General features: G+C 43.8%; 1 protein-coding gene across 1 annotated transcript in view; it reads right to left on the bottom strand.

The window, feature by feature from the left end:
• Positions 1-742: 742 nt before the first annotated feature.
• LOC138473453 (deleted in malignant brain tumors 1 protein-like) overlaps positions 743-13,494 on the bottom strand; it is a 79,230-nt gene continuing 66,478 nt past the window's right edge. The window contains exons 7-8 of the mRNA XM_069612104.1: positions 1,614-1,928; positions 743-756 (exon numbers count right to left, since the gene is read on the bottom strand). Of these exons, the coding sequence (XP_069468205.1) occupies positions 743-756; positions 1,614-1,928 (329 nt within the window). The remainder of the gene's footprint in view (positions 757-1,613; positions 1,929-13,494) is intronic.

The raw sequence follows: 13,494 nt of genomic DNA, 5'->3' as shown, positions 1-13,494 counted from the left end.
CAGGGCCGCTGGGTGCTTTATAAATCCAAAATAAATAAATAAATAAATAAATTGAGGCCCGGTCAAGACGGTATAATGTGTGGATTTGACCTGGGGTAATATTCCAGGGTGAGGCCCTGATGCGGGGTATTGCTGGGTGCCTGCAGGGTGGTGCCTGCTGCACATTTATCTTTGGGATGGGCACCGGGTTCAAGACTTGCCTCCTGCGCCTGCACCTCCTCCTCCTCCTCTGCCCCAGTGCTGCCTCAATGTGCACTGCTGCTTGCAGGTTCCTAAACCCAAATGCTGCTACGGCGGCTGACAGCATGGTTGTGTTGGAAGGTGGTCTGGGTGTGGGTGTGGCACTTTTGTAGGCTCCCATTGGCCTATGATGTGCAGCTGGCCTCATTTTGCACACCTGGGGTCTGATTCAGCTCACCTGCTACTGTTTAACGCTATGTCCGCCGTGCCGGGCATGCCGTGCCGGTTCACATTGTTTACGCCATTGTCATAGCAGTGTTCCTGTGTCCGTGCTACTCGTAATGTGCCCTGTGTTGCGCATTGCTGGTCGCTTTGCAGTGATGGTGTTTCTGGGATCGCGGGTCAGAATGTGCCAGTCCGGTAAACAGTACCGTTATGGTTTTACCGGCACTGTTAAATCCGAACCGGCCAACTCATAATGACCCCCATTGTGTATAGGTGAATTACAAATACCCTATACAAATATTTATTTAAAATAAAGAGATGATAATCCCTCTTATTGTCACAGAGCCAGTCCTGTCAAAAGGAGAACATTGTGGTTGGGCCAAATATCAAATTTAGAGGTGAGAAGAGTATGACAGAGCGTGGGCACAAAGAGTGTCATCATGGAAATGCCAGCGGGGCATAAAGTGGGTAACATGGACTCACACATGCTGAATCTGAATTCAACAAGGAGTGGAAAGGGATTTTAGTTGTTGCACTGAAAGTGCACAAACATTCAAATGAGCCACTTTTCAATGAATGAAGTCAATGGGCCTCATTAGGACCCAGGCGGACTTCGCGGTGCTAAATGCACCGCGAAGCATGGCGGAAAGCCGCCGATAGCGCCATGGGGGTTGGCGGATTTACCGCCCCATTCCGACCTCGGCGGAGCGGTAAATCCCCAATCCCCATTCTGCCCTTCCCCATTCCCATTTTTGCCCCATAGGGTATAATGGGAGTGGGGAAGGAGTTAATTACGCCACCGTAAAATACGGTGGCGTAATTAACAACGAGGTCCCGTAGCGCCATGGTTTTCTCCGGCTGGTAAAACCAGGCGGAGAAAACCTCCATGGCGCTACGGGAACTCGTAGTATGGCGGAGAGGTACGCCATGCACTACGCTGGCGTAACACCCTCTCCGCCAGGGTCCTAATGAGGCCCAATGAGGTCTTCCTAGAAGGCTGTCTAGCAAGCTTTATTCCAGAGGATGCAATGGGGCAATGCAGTACTGTGGCCCAATATGAAGATCTGTGATCTACTGTAGAAAAGATCTAATTAAAGTGACATAACAAACTGGAACTGCAAAGAAATTAATTGATGTCAATCTCTGTCCACATCAGGTCTTTGTAGCCTCAGTATGGTGGCACCTGGTGTAGGAGACTGCACGCTTACCTAAGCAGATGACCCCTGCGTCGTTGTAGTGACCACACGTATTGTTGTAGAACCCGATGTGACGGCATTGCAGTAAGCTGGGCTCGTCCCCGTGACAGTTCACGTAGTCCAGGAGAATCCGTCCATCGCCCTGTCCAAAATAGGCATTCTTAGGAGCAGAGTGCACCATTCCACACCCGAGCTGTCTGCACACCACCTCTGCATTAAAGTGGTTCCAGTAGGTGTCACACACCGACTCCCAGGAGTTATTGTAGAAGACCTCAACACGACCCTCACATTCGTTGCCACCATCCACGAGGCGGACGGGGCTAATCCCTGGAAAAACAGAAAAATCAGTGTGTTAAATGTTAGCTGCAAATCCACAAAATTAAGTTAAGTGGGTAAAACAGAATGGTTTTATAACCCAACCAGCAATGTGTGAAGGTGTACGGTCAGAGAACACAATCTTGACAACTCATTCCCAATCTTGATTATCTATTCTGGTCGCTAAGCCCCCCAGAGCGGGTTTGCATGGACTGCTTTTTGGAGGAATGGACAGTGCTGAATCCAGTGCTCTAGGAAGACAACCTACACACAGAGAGATTTTGAAACCAATCTGCTGTGTCACTTCCAGTGTGCACTCCATTGCATGTTACTCCACATACATTCCTTGCAACCAATTACAAAGTGTCAGATTGGTAAAACTGGAACTACAGGATATTATACTAAAGAATTATCCTTACAATCCTTTCCTGGCCCCACATTAAAGTAGCCTCCAGCAATCTCTTTTAGAGTGCTGCCTGATGGTTTTGGCGAGGAGAAAGCATTTCCCCGCACTTGGATAAAGGTTGTCTCCCTGAATCTAAGGTGAAACTTCATTGCATAAACGTTTTGCACAATGCCCATAGCTTATTACTTTGGTGTACATCCAACCGACAACTGAAATGTTATGCAGCTCCAATGAAAAGTGTGTTGCTGCATTTTGCATTTGTTTTGAATAGTGAAAGATACACACGTTTTGCTCAGGCAGACAGCCCGAACTATTAAACCTTTGTTCACAAAAAGTTTTAGTTTTGTCTGAAAGTTGGCAAAGCTAGCTTTGCTAATATATCTTTGTTTTGGGTTTATGGGTTTGTTTAAGGAAACATTTTAATTTATTTATTGTTTCCTTCCCAGTGTGCGTGCATCAAAGCTTAGTGTAGGCATCCTATGCTGTTGGTTTTGGCGCATAAACGCGCCGCCTGGTCACTAAAACAATTCTACAGAGAAACATTCACCACAGTCCTTTTCCTTCGTGAGACCTTGATATAGTACTTCTCCTTTGTCACAAATCTCGTCCATTACAGTACTTCATCTTAGACCTCTACTTCGTCACAGTCCTCGTTCATTACAGTACTTCATCATAGATCTCTCCTTCATCCCAGTCCTCGTTCATTACAATACTTCATCATAGGCCTCTCCTTCATCACAGTCCTCGTTCGTTACAATACTTCATCATAGGCCTCTCCTTCATCACAGTCCTCGTTTGTTACAATACTTCATCATAGGCCTTCTCCTTCATCACAGTCCTCATTTGTTACAATACTTCATCATAGGCCTCTCCTTCGTCACAGTCCTCGTTCGTTACAGTAGTTCATCATAGGCCTCGCCTTCATCACAGTCCTCGTTCATTACAATACTTCATCATAGGCCTCTACTTCATCACAGTCCTCGTTCGTTACAATACTTCATCATAGGCCTCTCCTTCATCACAGTCCTCGTTCGTTACAATACTTCATCATAGGCCTCTCCTTCATCACAGTCCTCGTTTGTTACAACACTTCATCATAGGCCTTCTCCTTCATCACAGTCCTCGTTTGTTACAATACTTCATCATAGGCCTCTCCTTCGTCACAGTCCTTGTTCGTTACAGTACTTCATCATAGGCCTCGCCTTCATCACAGTCCTCGTTCATTACAATACTTCATCATAGGCATCTACTTCATCACAGTCCTCGTTCATTACAGTACTTCATCATAGGCCTCTCCTTCATCACAGTCCTCGTTTGTTACAATACTTCATCATAGGCCTTCTCCTTCATCACAGTCCTCGTTTGTTACAATACTTCATCATAGGCCTCTCCTTCGTCACAGTCCTCGTTCATTACAGTACTTCATCATCTTCCCGATTTCTCTCTCTCAACACCGACAAGACTGAAGTCTTATTTTTTCCCTCTAACTCTCTTGCCCCTCCCTCTCCTCCCCCTTTCATTCACTTCCCTCCCTCCAACCTCCCTATCTCTTCTCAGGCTCGTAACTTAGGCATTCTCTTCGACTCCTCTCTCTCCTTCTCCCAACACATCTCCCTCACTTCTCGCTCCTGCCGCTTCCACCTCTTCAACATTCGCAAAATCCGCCCCTCTCTTACTTTCCACGCTACTAAACTCTTAATCTCCTCCCTTATCTTCTCCCGCCTCTTCTACTGCTCTTCCTTACTCTTTGGACTTCCTACTTCTCACCTTGCCCTCTTAAATCCATCTGCCACTCTGCTGTTCGCACCCTCTGTCTCCTTACCTCCCGTGATTCCATCTCTTCCTCTCTCTCCTACCTTGGCTGGCTTCCTTTTCACTCCCAAATTAAATTTCAATTTCTCTGTCTTGTCTTCAAATCTCTTCATGGTCTTGCCCCATCTTATCTCGCCTCCCTTCTCTCCTTCTACTCCCGCTCCCGTTCCCTCCGGTCTGCTGACCATTTCCTTCTCACTTCACCCCCAACCTGTCCCATCTCCCTTTTCCTCCCTCCCCTTCAGTTAATTGCTCTTTCCATTGTTTTGTTGTTTGATTGATTCATATTGTTATGCTTCAACAGTTTATCGATCATGTTTTATGTATCATGTTGTTCTATGTACAGCGTTTTGGCGTAAGGCGCTTTATAAATCAATAAAATACAAATACAAATACAAATCATAGGCCTCTCCTTCATCACAGTCTTCTTTCATTACAGTACTTCATCATAGACCTCTACTTCATCCCAGTCCTCGTTCATTACAGTACTTCATCATCCCAGTCCTCATTCATTACAGTACTTCATCATCCCAGCCCTCGTTCATTACAGTACTTCATCATAGGCCTCTCCTTCTTGCAGTCTTTCTTCATCACAGTTCTCCTCTAGAAAGGAGACATTGTAAAAGTGTGCATCCAAGGAAGCGTAGTGTATACATAATATGTTTCTGTTTTTGGTTTCGGCGTAAATGTGCCGCCTTGTGGTCGAAACAATGCCACAGAGAAGCAAGAGAAGAGTAAAGGTGTTGGGAGGCAGTGTTTCTCCATCCCCGCAGTCCTTCGTCAGAGTCCTTTTCCTTCACCACAGTACTTAATGACAGTCATATGCCTTCATTAAAGGCCATCACCTACGTGAGAATCATTTTCCTTTATCAAAGTTTTTCCTTCTATTTTTTGAAGGACCTTCATGATAGTCCTTTTTCTCTGCCATCGTCCTTCATCCCTGTATTTTTTTACAGTCCTTCATCACAGTCCTTCTCCTTTGTCACAGTCTTTGTCCATCAAATATCTTCTTCCTTACAGTCTTCCTCCTTTGTCAGTCCTTCAGAGTCCCTCATCTTCCTCTTATGCTTTCACCTTCATCACAGATCCTTTGTCATAGTCTGCCTTTTTTACAGTCCTTCACATTCCTTCTCCTTCATTGTTGTCCTTCATCCTAGTTTGACTGTCTCAGACACAGCCTCTCAGTCAGTCACAGTCTGACTCTCTCTCTGTGCCACTGTCTTGTTTGATCCATGTGTCTTCCCTTTCCCTATCCATATGTCCACTTTCTTTCTCTCTCTCTCTCTCTCTCTCTCGCTCTCTCTCTCTCCCTCTCTCTCTCTCTCTCTCTCTCTCTCTCTCTCTCTCTCTCTCTCTCTCGCTCTCTCTATCTTTCACAATGAATACAAGCCAATTTCTACTGTCCTGAGGAAACGATTTCACCAACGTTTACATATCTAAGTTCATAAGGAAAAAAGAAAAAGAATAGTTTCTATACGCAGACATGTATTCTAAAAGTTCAACTAAAAAAGACAAAACAAGTTCTCTAAATAATGAACTTTTTTTTATCATAACTAGCATCATCAGTAGAAATGCTAAAATATATAACTTCAATGTTGGTAAAAGCAGTAGTTGAATATTAATCCAGTTGATACATTTATTGTACATTTATTGTAGAACCTGTTTATCTAATTAGTGAATCTTACCAAATGTTCTTTAACTTTTCCCTGAACTTTCTGGCGTTTTTTTTTAAATTCTGAAACATAATTGTTTTTTATAGTTTGTTGGTTAATGTTCTGTAGTAGAGAGTCCTTTGCAGCATGTAGATTACTGTTTGAGATTAAAAAGAATGTACATTAACATAGCAAACTAAATCTCCATTTAAGCTACCTGTTCACTTTTTTTGTACACTGATTTATCAATTGGTTTGCGGTCTGTAATTGACTCCAATCAAGCAATCCCACTAAGTCAGTGCCTTGTCTGGGATGCCCAAGGGAAGCCCTTATTTATATATTTTTATGGCAAGTTATAATCTGGATGATGAACCATTGTATAACACCCCTCTCTTAGAATCCCCCTGACCCCACTGAGCCAAGAAGTAGATTTGTTTTGCAAATTTAAAAGGTTTATTTGAAAAAATAAACTATATATATATATATATATATATATATATATATATATATATATATATATATATATATATATATATATATATATCACACTCTATAAATAAATTGATAATGGATAGCACACTTGTGAATATGAGCAGTAATCAGCAATAGGTAATCCTACAGTAGCACAGTTCTTGGTTGCTTTAGGAAAAGAAAAATAAGGCGGTAGAGAATGCCTTTATGGCTTCAAGGACAATGCAATGATGAATGAAATGCAGTTCAGAAAATAACTGGATATGGCTTCAACAAAAGACAATGTAATCACTTTTCCTTGACAATTCACTCCCCCCCTTTATGCAATATAAGGAGATGGAAAGGAGAGCACACAGTTCTCAGTAATGCAATCAAATACAATACGAAATTCAGTCCCCCCCTAGCAAGCTTAGAGAAAAACAGGTATGATTTTAAAACACAGGCCCAAAATGCTTTGAATGTGGTGGCAATGAAGTGAATGATGCTAAAATTGATTTTAATTCCCTGTAGAGGTTCAGGGTGAGTGATAGCTAGTTGGTATTAGTTCAGGCTCACTTTAGCAATGCTCTATGAGTAATTAGCAGGTTAAAAACGAATTTCAAGGATGGAAGCAAAGGCAAATATTTTCACACGTGGCTGGAATGATTGCAAATGTCAAATCGCGGCAAATTAGTCACGTGTGTCGAGCGTAATTACAGAGGCACTATAAGGAGTAGGAAGTCGGTTCTAGGTTCGTTGGAAAGCGTAGATTCTAAGCTTTAAAATGACAGTTCCTAGGACAAACGGTTCCGGAGATACGGACGATTTTGTGAAGGTAGTTTTTCGGATTTGAAATTAAAAGTTCAAAATGGCAGATGACAGTTTTCAGCTTTAAAAAGGACAGAATGACACACACGATTCCTATGAGGTAGTTCTAAATAGGTTAAAATAGTTTTAATTAGATTATTTTACACTAAGAGATTGGTTTTAGCACAGTGCTAGCTGGGTACTCACACTAGATTTTGGACAGGACTGGGCCTCGTCACGGATCTGGTCAACAGGTTGAACGGGACTTCTGGCGGTTCTGCTCACAGCGTCTGGTCTCTGGTTCTCTCTGTTTCCGGATACAGCACTGCTTTCTGGATACTGCTACAGGTTCTTGCAAAATTTCTTGGCAAAGAATTCAAACAGCTCGCCCGGCTGTTGAATAGTTTGGTTGGTTTTGGGCCTGCTGAAGAGGATTCAGCTTGTGGATTCAGGCCTCTCTGCTACAAATTCTGGAGTTAATTTCTGGTCTCTGGAGATTGATGGATTTGAAGTCTGGATCTCTGGATGTGAAGTCTGAAGTCTCCCGGCAAAGCGTCCCACAAGAAAGTGGAAAGTGAATGTCCCTACCTGAGTTTCAATGTTCCTTTTTATGTGTTTTGAAATGGGTATGTGCCTGGGCCTAGCTAAACCTGCCCCTCTCACTTATCATTGGCCAAGCTTTCCTCTCTCCCTTGATTGGGGGGAAGAAATGGAATGTCAGAGTGATGCTGTAGGTTTTATGGTCAGAGGAACCTCCCCTTGTCAAATTGCACAGAAATCTATTTCTGACCCAAATACATATTTCCTAGATACACAATTTGTTGAAATTACATGTACATATTACAGATTCCTTATGGTCCATGCTTGTCCGACCCTGATCTTCCTGGGGGCTTGCATTAAAAAATGACAACTTAATTTCGTTTTTAATTGGTTTACCAATGTTAAATCTGTATCAAAAATTACACCAGTGTACACCCTCCTTCTACATACATTCCAGTAATTTACTAGGATTCTAGCATAAACCCGGTGTCTGTAAGATCAATAAATAGCAGGGTTTCACCCTAGAACACCGTAGAAATTGGAGTTTGGACTCAAATCGTGCGGGCATTTTTCATACTAAGAATCTCAAAGTTGTACATTCCTGTCATTTGGTGGCAATAAGTTATGAATGTTTCTATAAAATATATATTTGCTGCAATAGGAATCCACACTCAAGTCTGGCCCGCCCTTGAAGCTGGGTGGGTCAGGGATCACATGTCTCTGCTCACAGGCAGCTCTCTGTTTACAGACAACATTCAAAATTAACATACCCCATTCAACTGAAAGGGGCTATTGTCTCTCTCCTCCAGGCTGAAGGGGAAACCCCCTCCCTCTCACTCAGAAGGGCCATGTGATATCATGCCTCCTGTTGTGAGTCTCTGGGGTGTTAAGAGATCTCAGCCTCAGGGCCTCCGGGAACAGCAGGTGGCTAAGATTTTTAATTAACCAACAGGCTTTGAAGTCCCAGTTACGCTGGATCCTCTTGCACTCCTGAGATACAGTCCTACTGTCAGAGTTTAGACCGCTAGCGCCGGTTTGTGGACAAAGCTCGTACTGCACCCATTTTTGGGATCTGTCTTCAATTAATGCATTTCAATAGAGTGGTCTTTTGCTTGATAGTAGAGGACCCTTGCTTAACATTGTTTTGATGGCATCTTTACAGTAGAGTGGTGATGTGGAACCCCCCACAAGAAGGTTGTATCTTTAGAGTGGTCTTGTGCCCATGATTTTATCAACTTTTTGACATAAAAAAATGGATTTTGAACAGAACCACCTTTCTTTGCACTGGTGGGTGGCAGATTAGGTGACCATTTTGGTGTGCGCAAACTGCACAGTTCTCCTGGATTCTGGGGTGAATGTGGGCGGCAACAGCTCATCCCCACATCCACCCAGTCTATTGATTTAGTTTGTTCTGGGATCGAATAATGGGCGGCGACCGCTCATCCCCACATCTACCCAGTCTATTGATTCAACATGGGTCAAAACCCTTGACAGGTCAGTAGGCCACATAGACGGAAGACTTGCGCACAAAAGGTTGCACACAGAAGTGGAAAGTGTTGTGAGTGGAGCTTCCGACTTTGTGACCTGCGGACCAAATTTGCTTTCCGAAGCACATTCTCACAATCATCAAAGATGGCAGTGACATTTTATTTCTGGAAAAAAAACACTCCTTACGCTTCAAGAAATATATCATGTGAGATACTTGAAGACCTTTGATCCCCAGGGCACCCATCAAATTAAAAGTATTGGACAGATTTATACTAAACCACCAAAAGGCACAACTACACCCCTCCGTCCTACTTGTTTCCTTTTTCGTGAAAATCCACTCAGTGGTTTTCACTGTGAATGCGTCTAAAATATGCCCCTTTTGCCCTTACGCAAATGAATGGGCATTGTATAAAACAACATTTGTTAATGCTGAATAACCTTTGAACCATTCAACAACTTTCTTCTCTGATCAACCCTCCAAGGTCCAACTTCGGTCTTTCCTATAATCTATTTTCCTCTCCACTTGTGGTGTTCCCCAGTGGTCTACCGTCTCGATCTGGCAACTCTCGCCACTGCATTGCCATTTTGTATTGAAAATTCCACTGCTATGCGGACAACACTGAACTCATTTTCAGGCTGCCCTCTGCCACCGCCTCTCCTTCTCTCATCTCTGATTGCCTAACTGCCATTAAGATTGATGTGCAGCCAAGTATCTTTGTCTGAATGCCAGCAAGACAGAGATCCTCCTCATCGGCACACCTTCACCTTCCTTTCCCCTCACTCTCTGGCCGGCCTCCCTTGGCCCTCCTCCTATCCCATCTGCGAGGCTAAGAACATTGGGGTCACCTTTGATTCCACACTTTCCTTCTCCGCCCACATCGCTGATGTCTCAAACAAGTCAAACTTCCTACTGCACCTCCTCAGAGGTACTGTGCCTTTCCTCTCCTTCTCCCAGAAGCTCACTGTCTCCCGAGCCCTAGTTCTCTCTAGGTTGGATTACTGCAACAGCCTCTTTCTAAATCTACCTGCCTCCAATCTCCGCCCTTTACAACTTATCCAGAACAGGACTGCGAGACGTGTCCTTGGCCTCAAGCCCTGTAATCATATCTCTACAGCTCTGGAATCCCTTCACTGGCTTCCAGTGGATGCAAGGATTACATTTAAAACCCTCTGCATTGTCCAGAAGGCTTTCTGAGGCCTGGGTCCAAAATACCTTCAGCTATCCCTCTGCAAATACCTCCCCTCTCGAGCTCGCCGCTCCTCTACCTCTAACTCCCTCAGGGTCAGTCATTTTCCAAAGAAACGAGCTGGAGGTTGATCTCTGTCTTCGGCTGGGGCCTCTCTCTGGAACAGCCTCCCAACCACTCTAAAACTTGAGGAGAACCATCTCCGATTCCAAAAGCACCTCAAGACCTTCCTCTTTGCTTCTGCCTTTTCCCCCTCTCCCCTGCTGATTCTGTTCTCCCTCGACACCGTACACCTGGCCACCCTCTGTCCTCCGGGCCCAGGTACCTGCTCACCCTGCCACCCTCCAGCACTGCCTCCAGGCCACCTCTTGCACCGGGGTCTGTATCTGTACCCATACAGTCCCCCCCCTTTTTCTTCCTGCACTTATCAGACCTACCCTGTCTGCTGACTTAAACCCAGCACTTGCCTCTTGCTGGCTGCACTACTATTGTTTGTTGCCTTTATTATTTATTAATGTATTAAAATGTATCTGTTTCTCCGTTGCTTTGTACTGTCCATTTCTCCCCTCTTCCATGCACTTTTCCACTCCCCTCTCCCATGCACTTGCGCTTTCTCAGTGTCACTGAGCCTAGTAAGATTGTTGTTTTGTTGTCCCCGGTTCCCCTTCCCTTGCCTTGTCACGCTCTGAAACACTTGTGTATGATCGTGATAGAAATCAAATATCATCTCATTTCATATCATATCATAACTTTTCCCCAATTTGCTTTGCTGTGGTCTCACGACTGGCAATTTTTGGGAAAGGTTCAGCCAGATACGCCCAACGAGACAGAACCTATTGGTAATAGAATGTTTGCAAATGTCAAATATTCATTGGTTTCACCTTAACTATAGGGTGGTAACCACCACCCTAGAATAAGAGGATGTTGTGGTAGTGACGCCTTAGTTAACATCATAAAACAGGTGTATTTATACATCACCAGCTGAGCATCTTGACACTGGTAATCAATGTGTATGGTTACCCAACTCTATGGTTCTTGATAGTTCAGCCCACATTACAATGTTCGTAGGAACATGAAGTTTTCATTGCAACCTTTGACCTTGGTCTTGAAAGTTCCCCAAATTTGGAGGGCAACTGATTCGCTCAAGATCTAAACATTCCAGCAAAATCTGAACTTCCATAAACTTTTCATGTATTTTATTTATTTATTAGTAATGCTCTGAAAGCCCACAGGCATCAAGGCGAACATTTACACGAGACAACATTAAAGAGGAGACAAGACAAAAGGGATCAGGCAGGCGGTCAGGGGTTTAGCGATCACTTGAATAAGTCAGTCTACAAACGTCTCTTACAATTGGAGAGATCTCTTGGCTGCCGTAGATCCACGGGCAGTGACCCCCATGTGAGCGCTGCTTGAGCAGAGAAGGAGGTCCCTCTTGCCCGTTTAATACGCGGGCACACCAGGCAAAGGGTGTTACTGGAGCGTAAGTTTCTTTGGGGTTCATTTTACACCAGGCATTCTTTCAAATAGGAGGGGGTTGTACCATAGAGGCACTTATGGATCAGGGTGTTTATTTTGAATTGAACTCTGGCTGTTACAGGGAGTCAGTGGAGACCCTTCCTATGATTTGCACATGTTCTCTCCTTGGGATATTTTGGACAGTTATTGGATACTGCCTTTGCTAGGTACGCACAGAAGTGCATTGCAATAATCGATTCCAGGCATGATTGTTGCCCTCACTAAGGTTTCACAATTTTTGCTAGAGACAAATGGTTTGATTTGTCTCCGAAGTCTTAGGTGATATTGTGAACTTTTCTCTGTGTTTTCGGCATTGGGGCTCTGTTCTCAAAGAAGCTTCAAAGTACATGGCCAGTGTTTTCACTATTTCGGTTACTGCTATCTTCTTGCTATTTATGTTCAAGTGCGATCAAAAGTTTAGATCTTGCCTGGGAGGATCCAAAGATCAGAAGCCTGGTTTTTAATCCATTCAAACACATCCAGTTGGACGACATCCAGCAACCAATCGACTTGCAAATGAGTGTACGTCTGTCAAGGTCTTTGATGTAGTCTCCACTCAGTTCCATCAGTAGCTGGGTGTCGTCCGTGTTGTTGTTGAATTGTACCCCCATATCTGTGAGCATATCAGAGAGGGTTTTGCTGTAAATATTAAATACAGCTGGAGAGAGGCATGCCCCCTGAGGGACTCCACAGGTCATTTCCTCTGGATCAGATATAGCGCTATCCCGTTGCCCCCGGGATATCCTATTCTTTAGGAAAGAACAAATGCAACTTACTGCATTCAAGGAGCAACAACCTGTGATGGTTAGAGTTTGTAGTAGCTGTTCATGGTTGAGAAGGTGAAATGCAGAAGACAGGTATAGTAATCTGGTAGGCCATGTCTGCTTTTATCCATAATGCTAAACATTTGTGATAGGAGATCTAGTAAGTCAGTATCTGTGCCGTGATTTGGCCTGAAAACAGATTGCCTTGAGTGTAGGATTGTTTTGCATTGTAAAAATTCTTGGAGCTGAATGGCGGCCATTTTGAAATGGGGCATTAGTGATGAGTCTAACATTGTGGCATCTCTAGGTTTGGAATGTGACTCATTGCATTACCTGGGCACATTCTCTCTTCCTGGGCATATACATGATAAAAAAAGCCATTCACCAGGGGCCTGACAATGGCAGGTCAATGTTGCAACATCAGGAATAAAAAGAAACGAGTTATACATTAAGGGAAAAGAAAGAAGATTGTATTGTTACTCTTTAAATAAAAGGAGTATGATAGTTACCTGTCACTGGAGTGGGTTTACTGACTGGAGTCGATGCAGTGACTTGAGTCGATGCTGTGACTGGAGTCGATCCTGTGACTGGAGTCGATGCCGTGGCTGGAGATGTTGTAGGTGCTGAAACATGAACCCAGTTAAGAAAGTACAGACTGGGATTTACAAGAACCCATAAAGCACAATCACACGTTTGCTCTGAGTAAAGTAATATTTTCATAACATTAGTTGTATTCCAATTCAAGACCCATTGTAATACCATTATCATTAGAATTATATTAAGTTTCATGGCCGGGGTTAAACCCCTGTATCGGCGGGCTTTCTGACAAAAAGCATGATAAGATCACTCTTCCCCACCAGCTATGCAGCAGTCAGATATTATCAGCTACTAGTGTTTAGGTTGTTACATGTGTTTTTTAAATACATTTTTGGCCCCCACCTTCCCTGATTTCCT

This window comes from Ambystoma mexicanum, chromosome 8, assembly GCF_040938575.1.
Source record: "Ambystoma mexicanum isolate Mex_15411 chromosome 8, UKY_AmexF1_1, whole genome shotgun sequence".
Taxonomy (NCBI): domain Eukaryota; kingdom Metazoa; phylum Chordata; class Amphibia; order Caudata; family Ambystomatidae; genus Ambystoma; species Ambystoma mexicanum.
This window is presented reverse-complemented; position numbering and strand designations above follow the sequence as displayed.